The sequence below is a fragment of the Physeter macrocephalus genome, chromosome 14 (genome assembly GCF_002837175.3).
Source record: "Physeter macrocephalus isolate SW-GA chromosome 14, ASM283717v5, whole genome shotgun sequence".
Taxonomy (NCBI): domain Eukaryota; kingdom Metazoa; phylum Chordata; class Mammalia; order Artiodactyla; family Physeteridae; genus Physeter; species Physeter macrocephalus.
This window is the reverse complement of record NC_041227.1, coordinates 21738605-21754327: the sequence shown is the minus strand read 5'-3', so window position 1 is coordinate 21754327 and position 15723 is coordinate 21738605. Positions and strand designations below refer to the sequence as shown.

General features: G+C 46.5%; 1 protein-coding gene across 2 annotated transcripts in view; it reads left to right on the top strand.

Annotated features, from left to right (window-relative positions):
- The window catches only part of CNBD2 (cyclic nucleotide binding domain containing 2), a 61789-nt gene that overhangs the window by 20808 nt on the left and 25258 nt on the right, over positions 1-15723 (top strand). For both annotated transcript variants that reach the window (XM_024128615.3, XM_028498324.2), the window contains exons 5-8: positions 2742-2905; positions 6310-6466; positions 6977-7128; positions 9032-9170. In XM_024128615.3, the coding sequence (XP_023984383.1) occupies positions 2742-2905; positions 6310-6466; positions 6977-7128; positions 9032-9170 (612 nt within the window). The remainder of the gene's footprint in view (positions 1-2741; positions 2906-6309; positions 6467-6976; positions 7129-9031; positions 9171-15723) is intronic.

Here is a 15723-nt window from a genome sequence, read left to right as displayed (position 1 = left end):
TTAATGGAAAATAGTCATGTATTATGTTATTTTCAAAAATTTTATTTATTCATAAGTAAAAGGCAGGAAACAAGAATGCCGCATGTAAATGGCTAGTTCTGGGTGGTAGGATTATGGGCAGCCCCTCTTATTTTCCTTTATCCTTCTTGTATGCTAGATGAACACAATGAGGAGATGGCTGGCCTGAAGTGAGTGAGGGTGACAGCGCTGAGAAATGGTGTATGAGAAACAGGCAGGGCTCTGTTTGGATACTATGCCCTTTTCCCCATTCCAGATACTTTTATGAGCTCCTAAGGTAGGCCTAGATCTGTGTCTGGTGGTGAGGAATACAGTCAGCTGTCTGTATCTGCAGGTTCCACATCCGTGGATCCAACTGACCATGGATAGAAGATATTCAGAAAAGAAAAATTCCAGAAAGTTCCAAAAAGCAAAACTTGAATACTGCTTGCAGACAGCAACTATTTATTGTATTTGCAACTATTTACATAGTATGTACATTGCGTTAGGTATTATTAGTAATCTAGGGGTGATTTAAAGTATACAGGAGGATGTGCAAATACTACACCATTTTAGGTAAGGGACTTGAGCATCTGCAGATTTTGGTATTGGCAGGGGTCCCAGAACCAATCCTTCCTCCCCACCTTGTGGATACTGAAGGACAAGGATGACTGTGCTAGGTTGTATAACATTTGCACCTTCCCTTAAGGAGCTAATTAGGAGTTAAGGTGATGAAACTTACCCAGGAAGTTAATAACAAACTGTCACTTCTGTAGGAATCCACAGAAGGGAGTCTCAAGGGTTAGGGGTGATAAGAAGGATTTCCTGAAGGAATTAGGGCCCTAAGTGGGCCCGAAAAATAAGTTTGGTTCATAGAAGCCAGAGGCATCTGTTTTGCCCTAAATAGACCCTATGATTGATAGAAATCCTAATGGGTTATTGATAGTAAGAGAAAGGAGAAAGATTGGATTCAGACCATAAAAAAGACCAGCACTTCCATAGCCCTTGCTCTGTGCCATGCACATTGTAAGCCCTTGACACGTATTAACCCTGCTATTTGTACATGTAGTTTCTGTTATCATCAGGTAGGGAAACAGGGGCTCTGGGAGAAGAGACTTGTGCCAGGACACACAAATGGGAAGTCGCAGGACAAAGTTCAAACCCAGGCACCTGGCAGCAGAGCCTGTGTGCTTTTAACCACTGTGCTACACTGCCTTTCCGAGGGAATATGCTAGGCTTCAGATCTGTCGTTGTGAAGATCAGAATTCTGCGTCATGTCCCACTTTCCTTTTGCTTCTATGACAGTTAACTGTTATGTAAGACTGCCAGTATTCATTCCTTCCTTCCATAAATATGTATTTTGTTGAGTGTCCACTACAGATGAGACATTATTCTAGAGTGGGAAACAAGATAGACAAGGCCACTATCGTGTTTATATTGGGGCTTATATTCTAGAGCACCTTTGTCCGATGGAACTTTCTGTGACAATGGAAATGTTTAGTAGTCTGCATTATCCAAAACAGTAGCCAGCAGACACATGTAGCTACTGAACACTTGTCGTCAGTGTGACTGAGGGGCTGATTTTTTATCTAATTTAATTTAAATTTAAGTAGCCACATGTGGCTGTTGGCTGCCATAGTGGACAGTGCAGTTCTACACGTGTGTGTGTGTGTGTGTGTGTGTGTGTGTGTGTGTGTGTGTGTGTGTGTGTAGGGTGGGGAAATGACAGATGATATCCACATTAACAAAAAAAGAATAAGGTCATTTCAGAAAGTATTAAATGCTTTGAAGAGAATGATTCAGAGCTCACAGAGTGCTGGGAAGGGGGCCTGCTATTTTAGCTCCGATGATGCAGAAGGAGCTCCCTGAGGATGTGGCACCATATGAGCTGAGAGCAGAATGAGGAGGAGGAGGCGGCAGCCATATCCATGTGAAAACCCAGGGGAAGAACATGCCGGGCAGAGGAAACAGCCCAAGCACAGATCTAAAGACAGAAGTGAGCTTGGCACGTGCAAGAGATGGGTAGAAGGCTAGAGGCTAGAGAATGAGGGGAGAGGCAGGAGGAGAGCTTGGAGGGCAGAGTAGGCAGGTAGGGAGTCAGACCATGTGGGGCCCCAGGCTGTGGTAGGAGTTAACAGTTTCTCCTAAGTGCAACGGGCAGCTAGTGTGGGGTGTTAACAGCTCACAGGGCCATTTCCCCCGCAGGTAGGAGTGGTGAGCAAATGGGTAGCTCTGCCCGCCCCCTGGTCCACGAGTTCTGGCTCCTGAGGGTTAGCTAAGAGTCTCTGTAGGCTCTCTTTGTTCCTTAGGCTCCCGGAGCATGCTGAGGTATAGGCTGAGGCAGGGGAGGTGTCCCCTGACTGAAGTGTGTCAAAGGGCCCTTGGAGCCCAGGGAGCCCCATTATTGACTTGGGGGCGTGGTCAATGAACAGCAGAGGTAGTATGATCAGTAGTTGGGGATACAGGCCTTGGCATGTAACAAATCTAGGTAATAATCCTGCCTGAGTGTCTTCATCTGTCAAAGGGGATAATAATCGTGCCTCGCTTCTTTAGGTAAAGGTTCAATGAGACGGTGTGTGTAAGTTGCCTATCCCGATGCCTGGCGCACAGGAGGCACTCATTACATGTCAGCCACTATCGTATGGGGAGTGGGAAAGTGGGAAAGCAGGAGTGTGGGGAGTTGCCTGCTAGCCCCTGGGGGAAACTGCTGGGTCCTCTGTGTCACTGTGGCTCTCTCTTTCCAGGGTCACTTCCCTCCAAGGGCCATTCAGATCACGCAGAAGAAGCCCGCCTGGAGGACAGAGCGCGAGATCCAGTCCCTCTGTAACCTCCTGCAGGTTCTGGATAGTTACCGGAACTACTCGGAGCCCCTGCAGCTGCTCCTGGCCAAGGTCATGCGCTTTGAACGGTCAGTGAGGGGCACATCCCTTGGCCCCTGGGCTGGGGCTGGGCTGGGCAAGAAGGGCCTGGCTGCGAAGGCCACGGCGGGCCTACCAGCCCCTCTGCAGGGTGTCAGCCGTGAGAAACCGTCTGTCACTTCACCTTGGTGCTCACCGTTAGGACTGCAGCCCACTGTGTCTCAGCCATTCATTGAGAATCTACCCAGAATTAAGGAGTCACTGAGTCTGGAGAGGATCTGGTTGGAACCTCAGAAAGGATGTAATCTAATTCCCTCATTTTTCAGATGAGGAAACTAAGGTTCGGAGGGGAAATAAGTCATCCTAGTTCACCCAGAAAATAAGTAGCAGAGCCGAGACTCAAATCCAGGCCCTAAAAGCCAGAAGGGATGACAGATGAGGTACTACATCCAGGTAGGAACAACTAGGGCAAGAGTCTGTGAACTTGGATGAGAAAAAATATTATATCTGTATTTTCATTAACATCTGAAATTTATAATTTCCTTCAGTCATGAATGTAGGTAACAAACCACTGCGTACTATTTATTTATTTGGCTGTGTCGGGTCTTAGTTGCGGCATGCAGGATCTTTCGTTGCAGCGCGCAGGCTTCTCTCTAGTTGTGGCATGCGGGCTTAGTTGACCTGTGGCATGTGGGATCTTAGTTCCCTGACCAGGGGTCGAACCCGCATCCCCTGCATTGGGAGGTGGATTCTTAACCACTGGACCACCTGGGAAGTCCCTGTATAATTTTTTTTATAAATAAAAAAATACAGGTATTATGACATATTCAAGTTGCTGCAGATTTCTCAAAAGATAATTTATATTTATCACATCTTTGAAATGATGGTAGTTATTAGATCTGCTGCTGGCTCTTGTTTTTCAGTGCCTTAATAAAGAGGCACATATATTGCTATATCACAAACTTGGTTTTTTCTTAACTGTAATTCTAATGTATATTATTTTATACATTTAAAACATGTTCTGTGAAGCCTTCACCAGATTGTCAATTGGTCCGTGACACACACAAAAAAGGACCTTGTAAATCCCTTGTAGTAGAGAAGCCTAAGAGGTACATGTGAAAATAGTTATTTCCGGGACATTTCAGTGGCCTCAGGGGGGCAGGCTAGCAGAATATTTGAGGTAAGACCTGTCTTGAAAATCTAAGATGTAAGGTCACTATAGGTTTGTGCCCTATCTTCCTTCATAGCGGTCACAGTCTAAGACATAACCACAACTAACTACGGATTACGGACGACCCTTTATGACTCATGCGGGGTCTGTTTCACAGGTAATAAGCCAGGAGGAGGTAACCTTCCAGCCAGCTAGCTTGGCCAAGGGAGTTTCACAGAAGAGGTGGCATTTGAACAGGTAGATTTGACAAGTGGAGGAGTAGACGGGACATTCCAGGCAGAGGGAACCATCTGCTTTGTTCTAGCCCAGTAAAGAAGAGAGGGAGTCACTGCTGTCTTAAAGTAAGATTCTATAGCAGGCAGAATGGCATCACAGAAAGAAAAAGAGTCACAGGCTTAGAAGCTCTGGAATTTAATGCCCCGTCTGCTGTGTGACCTCAGGCAAGCCACTTAACCTTTCTGAGCCTAGTATCCCCATGAGTGATATAAAGATAATAATATGAATTTTACAGGCTTTTTGTGAACATCAGGAGGTGGTAGTTGTTAAAGCCCTCTGCTAGTTGCTGATTACTATTTCTAGGACTGGGAATTAGCAGATTAGATAGAATTCTTCCACTCGCAATCGACAGAAAACCCAGCCTAAGGGAATGCATTGGTGGCTCAGGTATCTGAAAGTCCTGGGATAGTTCTCCAGCTTCAGGCTCAGCTGGATTCAGGGGCTCAGTGTCACCAGGACCCACGTTTGTGCCTGTCTCTCTCCATCTCTTGGCACTTCATTTGCATAAGCAGCTTATGCAAATGCAAATGCAAAGGAGAGTCTCTGTCTGAGACTCTCCCTTCATGGTGGCAAGCCGGCTGCTACAGCCACAGCTCCAAACTTCTAGCTTTCCAGGTTCAGTCCATTGGGAAGGAGAGAAGACCTCTTCCCAGTCAAGTCAGAGCCTTGGGATTAGTTCTTTTTGAGCCAGGGTGATCTCACTTGAATCACCAGTGGGTTAGTGATGTTCCGATTGTCTAAGAGTCAAGAAAAGGTGTTTCCCCCAAAGTAAAATCAGGGTGCAGTTGGTGGAAAAAGGTGACCAGATGCTTGGCAGAGAAAACAACAGATATCTGCTGTATGAGATATCTCTTCACTCCCAAAATGTAGGTTATGATCTCTGAGGGTCTACCCTGGAATGAAGGCTGGCCTGTGTTCTCTCGTCCCCCAAGTCTTATTTCCTGGCTGAATATGCTTGCCTTCTCCCATCTAGTCATTGTCATCTGGGCTGTCGCCTCTTTCCTCTATTGATAAAGCCTCTGGTTTGTACACTGTCCTGTCTGATGGAGCTTACTGTTCTTTCTTTGAATATGCCAGGCCTCCAGCCATCTCTGTGCTTTTGGACATGGTGGTCCCTCTACCTACGACACTCTTCCATCTCTCTGGCCACCTGGATGACTCCAGCCACCATCCTAGAGCCTTCTCTGGCCTTCCCAAACTGGGTTAAGTGCCCTTTCTCTCTGCTTCTGAATTAGCCTGTGCCTTACCTCTTTTAAAGCATTTTTAAACCTTATTTGCTTCTTGTACTTAACCATAATTTTGAGAACAAAATTTGTATTTTTTATCACTACACCTGTTGGACACCATTGGTATTTGTCTAACTTATTGAATGAATGAAGGAAATGAATAAATACTAAAAGAAGTGAGATTTGATTTGAACTTGCATTTGAAATACAGAAACTATCCTCCTCTGAGCTTAAGAACTGTTAGTTTGCTCTGAACCTGGGTACCTCTGCCCTAAAGGTTCCCGGTTGGGTAGTGAGCTATTAGGGATCATAATATGATCACTTATCCATCTCTTTCTAGGTATGCTCATCTGCATTTTACAGACAAGAGTAACTGAGGCTCAGAGAGGGGATACGATTTGCCTAGTGTCCCACAGCTAAGGGCAAAACCAGGATTTGGATCCTGGTCTGACTCTAAAGCCAGTGCTCATAATCATTTAGCTACTCATCCATTGCTTCCAACATTTCTTCATTCATTTATTCAACAACTGTTCATTGCCTAAGCAGACTGACAAAGGCTTTGCTCTCCGGCAGCTTCCTCTAATGGAGGTGGGCGGCTGGACAAATGTTAGTGAAGGGGTCAAGCTTGATGGGGATGGGGCTGGGCTGTTCTGAGGTCCCTTCTAGTCCCAGTCTGTGCTTTCATACTCCAGATCAGAGAGCACGGCCCGTCCAGATCTCCTCCCCCTAGGGATCAGACTCTGTGTTGCTACCAGATCAACTGGCCATGGTCTTTTCCCAGGTTTGGTAGCAGGCGTGTGATCGTCAGGAAGGGCCAGAGGGGCAACAGCTTTTATTTTATCTACCTGGGCACGGTGGCCGTGACCGAGGACGAAGATGGCAGCAGTGCCTTCCTGGACCCCCACCCGATGTTGCTGCAAAAGGGCAGCTGTTTTGGGGTAAGCACGGGGGATGGGTCTGCGTTCCTTGGGTGGGGTTCGGGGTGTGACAGGACTCCTGCTACAACCTCTAGTCCAGGCCCAGTCCTGCCTTTCACTCTATGCAAGTCACTGCCCTGTTGTGGGTCACAGAGCCCTTACCTGTCAAATGCCGACTGAGTTGGAGGCAGTGATGTCCAAGTCCCACCACTTCCTCTGTGATGTTTAAGGAGTACGTTCCCTCTATAACCCCCTAGAGATGCAGTGACTCCTCAGCAAGGCCTCTCCAGCTTCCTTTCTCTGCCCTGGTCAAGCCAGTTGCCTGTCTTTCCACAGGCAGCGTATTAAGAGGGAGGGGCGTGGGCCCGTAGAAGCAGGGAGTGAGCAGGGGCACAGGGCGGTCCAGGGACCCTGCAGTCTGGGGAGGAGAGATTTCTCAGGGGAGATGGAAGCAGGGAAGAGGTGGTCAGGGCTGCGGGCAGAACGCCAGGGGTGACCTCTCACTTGCCTTTGCCCCTGTCTACCCAACAGGAAATGGACTTTCTGACTTCTTCAGTGAGGAGGGCCACCGTGGTCTGTATGGAAGAAACAGAGTTCTTGGTTGTTGACAGAGAGGATTTCCTCGCTAATAAACTGGACCAAGAAGTTAAAAAGGATGCTCAGCATCGGTTTGAATTTTTTAGGTAACTCCACCAGCCAGCATCTTCCCCCTGTGTGTCTATTAGGTGCCTTTGTCCTAGACCCAGTGGGGAACACTAGGTGCTGTTCTCTCTGCTCGGAATGCTCTTTGGTACCCACCTCCCACCCAACTTCTCGGTCTAGCAAACTCCTAACGTACTTTCAGGTCGCAGTTCAAATATCCCTTCCTTATGGGATAGTAACAACAGGATAGCTAACATGCATTGAGCACTTGCTGGGCCAGGCAGGATGCTCAGCCCTTTGTGCCACCCGTTATGTCTAATCTCACATTCAACCCATGATGTTCTTTCTCTTTTTCTCCCCAGTTTACAGTGAGGGAAGCAAGGCTCAGGATGGTGATGTGTCCAGAATGCCTGACTCAGAGTCTCCGGGCTTTACCACCCCGCCTCGCTAACCAAGCCCACCTACCCTCACTCCAGAATAGAGTGGGTGCCCCCTCAGTGCTTCTACCCTGTGTTTCCTTAAAGCCCCATCCAAACTGTAATTCTTGATCCTATAATACTTCCTTTACAGTTTATTTGTGCCATCAGACAGTAAGCAGCACAGTGGCAAGGGCAGACCTGCCTTTTTCAGCATCATCATCCCTGTGTTATCACAGTGCCAGGCACGTGCAGGTGCTCATTTAATTATCTTTAGGTACCTGCCTTGAGGAAAAGAGTGAAAATCTAATGGAGCATCTGCACTGGCACTGAGAATACAGGTTGTAGGGTTGCAGGGCCATAGAGAAGCGTGTTGAGCAGAGGGGTGGGCTGGACCTGAGAGACAGCCATCTGCATGAAGAGGCTGCAGCCCGAAAAGGAGGGACTCGGTTCTGAAGGGAGGGGCAGTTCATTTTTTTATACAGTGGAAGAAAAATAGGACCGTGTTCTAATCTCAGCTCTTAGGCTTATCCACCATGGGACCCTGGACAGGTCACTTCACTTCTCTGGGCTTTAGTCTCCTGCACAGTGAAATGGGGATAACAATTCCTCTCTCCCGAGGTCATTGTAAGAATCAAATGAGGTGATCGTGGGAAGTGCGTGGCTCAGTCTTGGCCCAGGAGGTGCCCCTTCGGTGGTGGCCCTGCTTTCCTCCTGTGTTTCCAGACCCTTCTCCTCCTTGGGCAGGGCACTGACCCTGTTCCCCTTTGATGCCCTGGACAGAACTCGGTGCCCCCTCACCTAGGTTGAGGCCTGAATCACCCGAGTTCAGAGCTCATAATCTGTTGGAGCTGAGAAGATCTAAGATGATTTTTGTTGGCAGCCCCGTGGGGCCACCTGCGAGGGAAGGGAAGCCCACGATCAGCGGTGTATGAGGTTCAAGATCAGCGGAAGGGGTGGTCACTGCCGGGTGGGCCTTTCACCACAGGGCACAAACAGGCCAAAAGAGGAGAGTCCAGACTTCCCCCATTCCCAGGCCCAGGGCTGAGGATTTGAAGCTAAGAGGCTGGAGGAGACAGGGGTTGGAATGAGCTACCCAAACCAAAGGTAGGGCCCGGACTGCTGGGCCGGGGGACAGGATAGCCAGTGAGCTGAAGTGAAGAACTCTTGGGTGCTCCTTGGAATGGGAGTAGCTCAGTGGTAACAAGGTTGGCAGGGGATTCAGCCAGGAGAAGCTCCTGGAGGGAGGAGCGGACGTGAAAGAAGCAGAGCTCCCGTCACCCCAGGTGCGTCTGGGGCGCAGTGAGGGGAGCAGCTGAAGGGCTGGGCCTTGAGAAGAGGGCAGGGGAGCAAAGGACAAGTGACAGGAGACCGGCTGCAGGCTAGGCTAGCGAGCAGGGTGGGTGTGAGATCTTCCGCCTCAGGCCTTTGCAAGAGCAGGAGAACATCTTCCTTTTCTGGCAATTGCTAAGTGCTGAGCCCCCTTGGTGACGGAGGGCGATGAAGTCTAACAGGCTTTTCCCCTCAGGAAGATGGATCTGTTTCACTCCTGGTCCGATGAGAAGCTCTGGAAGCTCGTAATCCTGGGGAAGATAGAGAAGTTCTCATATGGGCAGCTGATCTCAAAGGACTTTGTAGAATTGTCCTCCATCGTGTTTGTGTGTAAGGTAAGAGGTCTGGGGTGGGGTGGTGAAGCTGGGAAGAGCGTGCCTAATCTAACGTCCCGTAGCCAGGTGACTGGCAGAGCCCTGGCCTTCAACACGTCTTTTTCTGAGCGCCCACGTCCTACTTAAAAAGGCAAAGGAGTGTCCATCGACAGGTGAATGGATAAAGAAGATGTGGCACATATATACGATGGAATAGTACTCAGCCATAAAGAGAAACAAAACTGAGTTGTTTGTAGTGAGGTGGATGGACCTAGAGACTGTCATACAGAGTGAAGCAAGTCAGAAAGAGAAAAATAAATACCGTATGCTAACACATATGTATGGAATCTAAAGAAAAAAAAGATGAACCTAGGGGCAGGACAGGAATAAAGAGGCAGATGTAGAGAATGGACTTGAGGCTATGGGGAGGGGGAAGGGTAAGCTGGGAAGAAGTGAGAGAGTGGCATGGACATATATACACTACCAAATGTAAAGTAGATAGCTTTTTTGGCTGCATTGGATCTTCGTTGCTGCGCACGGGCTTTCTCTACTTGCAGCAAGCGGGGGCTCCTCTTCTTTGCAGTGTGCGGGCTTCTCATTGCGGTGGCTTCTCTTGTTGTAGAGCACGGGCTCTAGGTGCGCGGGCTTCAGTAGCTGTGGCACTCGGGCTCAGTAGTTGTGGCTCGCGGGCTCTAGAGCGCAGGCTCAGTAGTTGTGGCGCACGGGCTTAGTTGCTCTGTGGCATGTGGGATCTTCCCGGACCAGGGCTCGAACCCGTGTCCCCTGCATTGGCAGGAGGATTCTTAACCACTGCGCCACCAGGGAAGTCTCCAGATCACTTTTTATAATTATAATCTCTAAATTGTAAAAGTGATACTACCACATTATACAACTTTCCAGGAAGAGGGACAAATGAGCTCATTACCACAGAATAGATTTCCAAAATTGAAATTTCTTAGCATCACCATTTTTATTACCCTTGGAACAAACTGCTTTTCACAAGGAGGGATCCCCTTTCTCTAGCTCCCAGCAACATACAACTTTGCCAGTGCCACCAACCTCTGCCGTCGTTCTTTCAAAAGTTTTTAAATTTAATATGTGGCAATTACTACCTCATTGAGGATTTAACTTATGTTTTTTTCTGATTACTAGTGAGATTAATCATGTTTGCTTACTATCTAAATTTTGTGTTTTGTGAATTGCTTTATGTCCTTTGCCCCCTGCTCTGTTGGTTGATAATGAAAAGAAAATTTAAGGAGGTTGATATTGTCATTATTCCCATTTTACAGAGATGGAAAGGAAGGTTAAGTGGCTTGTTCAAGGTCACGCAGTTGATGAGGGGCAGAGGCAGGGTTCGACCCAGGTCTGTCTGACCCCAAAGCTCTTCTTCCCAGAAGCTGGGACTTGGGATTTGAGTTGACCTTTCCATCAATTGTTGACCCTGCTCAAATCCTAAGTAGTTCATCATCATCATCATCATTATAAGAGTCACTATTTATTTTGAGGCTCTTTGCTCCTGTGCTAGGAGTTCTACTAACATCATTAATCTTTTTTTGTTTATTTTGGAATAGGTAGTACTTCACATGGTTCAAAATTCAAAACGTTCACAGGAGTGATGTCTCCCTCCCCCCTCTCTCTCCCAGAGTATCCCTCCCCAGAGACCACCACCAGCACCAGTTTCTTATGTCTCTGTCCTCCACACGTTCTCTGTCTATACAGGCAAATGCGTGTGTATATGTTTTTTCCTTTTTTTTCATAAGTGGTGTCATCCTATACAGACTGTTCTGCACTTTGCTCTTTCATTTAAGAGTATTTCTGTAGGTTGTTCCATATCAGTACATAAAGAACTCATTCATTCTCTTTTACCACTCATGAGTATTTTACTGTATGGTTGTGCTTTATTTTTTTATATATTTATTGGAGTATAATTGCTTTACAATGTTGTGTTAGTTTCTGCTGTACAGCAAAGTAAATCAGCTATATGTGTACATGTATCCCCATATCCCCTCCCTCTTGTGTCTCCCTCCCACCCTCCCTATCCCACCCCTCTAGGTGGTCACAAAGCACCGAGCTGATCTCCCTGTGCTATGTAGCTGCTTCCCACTAGCTATCTGTTTTACATTTGGTAGGGTATACATGTCCATGCTACGCTCTGACTTTGTCCCCGCTTCCCCTTCCCCCTCGGTGTCCTCAAGACCGTTCTCTACGTCTGCGTCTTTATTCCTGCCCTGCCACTAGGTTCATCAGTACTGTTTTTTTAGATTCCATAGGTATGGTTGTACTTTAACCAGTTCCCTAATTGATGGATATTTAGGTTACCTCAACGTTTGCTATTTTAAACAGTGCTTTGATGAATAACTGTGTACCTAGTACCATTCTACCATAAATCTTCACCGTAGCTCTACCAGGAAGATATTATTATTCCAAGTTTACAGATGAAGAAGTTGAAGCTAAGATGCCTTAAGAAAGGCCGCCTAGCTAGTAAGTGGCAGAGCCAGAATTCTGCCCCGAAACTCCCATATTTAATATCTCCTGTATACCTGTTGCCTACAGTTAAGCCACCACAGACATTTGCCAAGTTTTTGCCAAGATCATGACACAGTGGCCGAGGCTCTGGAGGGATACAAAGGTGGAAAAGATTGGTTCCCTGGGGCTTCCCTGGTGGTGCAGTGGTTAAGAATCCACCTGCTAATGCAGGGGACACGGGTTCGAGCCCTGGTCCGGGAAGATCCCACATGCCACGGAGCAGCTAAGCCCGTGCACCACAACTACTGAGCCTGTGCTCTAGAGCCCGCGAGCCACAACTATTGAGCCCGAGTGCCACAACTACCGAAGCCCGCGCGCCTAGAGCCTGTGCTCTGCAACAAGAGAAGCCACCGCAATGAGAAGCCCACACACCGCAACAAAGAGTAGCCCCCGCTTGGCACAACTAGAGGAAAGCCCACGCGCAGCAATGAAGACCCAACACAGCCAAAAATAAATTTATATATTAAAAAGAAAAGATTGGTTCTCTCTCCTTATATATCTTCTCCACTAGATTCTGAGTGTAGACAAAGTTGTCAATGCCGACTACTAAGTGATTAGTACAAACTCTGTGAATTACAAGAATTCAGGATGAGGAACTCTCTAAAGGCTGAAGGCTCCAAGGAGGGCTTCCTGGAGGAGGTGAAGTGGGAGATGAGCATTGAATTATTGGGCCCTTAGACAAAAGTAGGGGGCAAGATTGGTTGTGTGCTGGAGCTGGCTCTTCCTGGCCTGAGAGAGCTGATTGTTAAGTTCTCAGGAATTTTGCAAGTCAGTACACATGATAATTATTAAAAATTAAATTATATAAACCTACAATTAAATATTGAAAACAAGGGTAATAAATGCTGAAAAACGTATCATTTCCTGGATTTATTGCATTTTACTATTATCTATGCTCTTGAAGTTACTTTTGCCCATCGTATCCATATGGTGGAAATCTCTACCATTGTGCACATCTCTTCTCAGTTCCACGTGCAGTGACTTCCCATTGGTAGCTGAAAATCGACCATGGTGGGAGTATGTGCACACACAGTGGAAATAGGCAAACGCTCTAAGTCAGGTCTTGATTTATGGCTTTGCTGATTGTCTTAAGAAAGCTATAGAGAAAATGTTTATAATGCAGATTAAATTTCAAAGTGGACTGGGTCTGTAGCCATTACATTTTAAAGAGCAAAAAATTAAGGAAATGTTTTCCAGTATTTAAAAATGACTCATCATAGATTCATCGTAGAAGTTATATAATTGATGAACAGGTGAAGTTCTGATAGACATAGGGTTAAAGCTAAAAGAGGTTTCAATTTAATGAATATAATTTATAAGAGGGTGAGAAATAGTTTACCAGTAGAGTGCAAGTCAGACTTAATAATATTAAATTTATAGATTGGGATGCAAATTCATTTGTCAAATTATGGTTGAATTGTGACTATAGACTAGCCACTGATATGAGTTCGGCCAAAGTCAATAAAAGCATTCTATGAGAATCGATTGGCTATAAGGAATTTCCAATAAGAGTGTGGTAGGGCTTCCCGGGCTTCCCTGGTGGCGCAGTGGTTGGGAGTCCGCCTGCCAATGCAGGGAACACGGGTTCGTGCCCCGGTCCGGGAAGATCCCACGTGCTGCGGAGCGGCTGGCCCCGTGAGCCGTGGCCGCTGGGCCTGCGCGTCCGGAGCCTGTGCTCCGCGACGGGAGAGGCCACGGCAGTGAGGGGCCCGCGTACTGCAACAAATAATAATAATAATAAAAAAAGAGTGTGGTATATTTTATTATTATTTATAAATTGTGTGTAACACACCCTTCATAACAGTAAAATGTATCGATGTGCATACATTTTACCCAAGAGCCGGTTGTTTCAGCATCACCAGGGATGTGTTTGTGTTGTGATTTTTGGGTTCAGTCCCAGAGAACAGTCAAGTCTAGCTAATGCAAGCAGGAAGGGATTTACTGCGGGATGTTAAATGGCTAACAGATTTACTGGTGAGGGGAGACCTGAAGAAACGGGCTCTACACTGAAAATGACTCCCAAACGACTCCAAATCAGAGTCCAGAATTGGACTGTCACTGGTGCTGCTGCTCCTGCCAAGTTCAGGAAGCCACCGTCTCCACTAGCAAAGTGGATGTCCCACAGTTCCAAAACCAAGCCTTGCCCAGGTGTCCTGGATTGGTGGAACCCAAACCACATCCAGAGCCATAGCTTCAAGGTACCTTGGGAAATGTAGTGTTTGGTTTCCAGCCTCTACACACTAACACTAAAAGGGGATTGGATGCACAGGATCTGAGCCAGAGGAGGGCGAGGATGAGGATGAGGTCCTTGCCAGTGGAGGGGGGAAGAGTTTGATAAGTTTGGAGAATCCTGATGGTCATGTGAGGAGAGGTGGGAGAAAGCCTAGAAGAGAAACTGGTGGTGGAGAGCCCTGAAGGCCAAGCTGAATACTTTGCCATTCTTTCTCCCCCTGATATCTGCTTCCTCTTTCCTAAAATATTGGAGTGATTGCCTCCAAAGCCAAGAATGCCATGTGTCCGCAAATTTAACTCTAAGCTCTTTTGATACTGTATAACCAGAAAAGATGGGGGAGATGAGCAGTAAGGGATATAAATTCAAGACTTTCTTTACTCAGCATGATGGTTACATCCTGACCAGCAGAAGGTTCTTAATCTGCTTTAGCCTTCATTTCTTTATCTGTAAAATGGGACTATGTGCTTACTTCATAAAGTCTGTGAGGATGAGATTAGCTCAGCAACATGCTCACTCACCTCAGTCACCCTCTAATCCAGTGGTTCTCAAAGTGTGGTCGCTGGACCAGCAGCGACACCTGGGAACTCATTAGAAATGCGAATTCTCGGGCCCGCCCAAGAGCTATTAAACCCAAAACTCTGGGAGAAGGGGCTCAGTAATCTGTGTTCTGACAACACTGACATCTACTTCCGGGTGATTCTGACGTGCACTAAAGCTGGAGGACCCCTGATCTAAGGGAAGAGTTTTCAAGTTTTGGTAAGCATAACAAACTCCTAGAGTGCTTCTGAAAATGGCAGAGTCCTGCCTCACCCCAGAAATTCTGCTTCATTAACTCTGGAAATCTGCATCTGAATAAGCGTCACAGGTGATTTCTAATGCTTGAACTTCATTCTGAGAAAAATAATACAGATGTCACAAAGTGACAGCAGGTAGAGAGCCTCTTGCCTAGCAGATGAGTTGGTTTATCCCTTATAGTGTTTTGCTAAAGCCTGGTTTAATTGTTAATGTGAAGATTCTACATAAAAGTTCTGATTTCTGGCTTCTTTTGAATAGTCAGAAGATCAGGCAATACCAGGCTATATTCTGGTGTGGCCCCTGTGGCTGGAGTTGAAGTGCACCTGCCACCTCTAAAGGGACTGCTCTTTTTTTCTCATTTTAATTTCCCACCTGACCAGCTGCTTAAATGTTCATCTGCTAAAAACAGTTGTCCCGACTCCTGTAGTTTACTGATATTGCCACTAGAGGGAGAAATCAGCATCGGGTGGCTGTGCGTCCTTGGGGTCACGGCAAAGTTGGAGAACATGATTTCCGCTAGCACTGCAAACATAATTAATGCCCATAATCAACTCATTTTGAACAGTTTATCATTTGGGAACACATGGTGACATTGTTTTTTCCACAGATACAGATGCGATTAAAGACCCATGAGAGTCTTTCCAGAGAGAACTGCTCATGTGTGTTTCTCCAGTACCTGCAGTTCCTGGTGGATAAATGTTTGTTGAATGAATGTTGAATGAAGCTCCTGGCACAATGCCTGGAATATAATAAGGGCTTATTAAATGTTTGATCTCTTCTTCTCCTTCCTGTTCAGCAGTAATCTATCTTGAACCTTAACCCTTTATAATGTGTCTTTTAGAATTCCTACTAAAAAAGGTTAAGATTTTATAAAGTATGAAATACATAAGAAAAATGACGTATCTTTCTTGCCTCTCAGATTAGAAAAGATTAAAAAGGTTGTGAAAACCCAGTTGTCAATGTACTACAAAGATGTATTACAACAGGTTCTGTTATGCACCGTTGGACAGAGTGTAAACT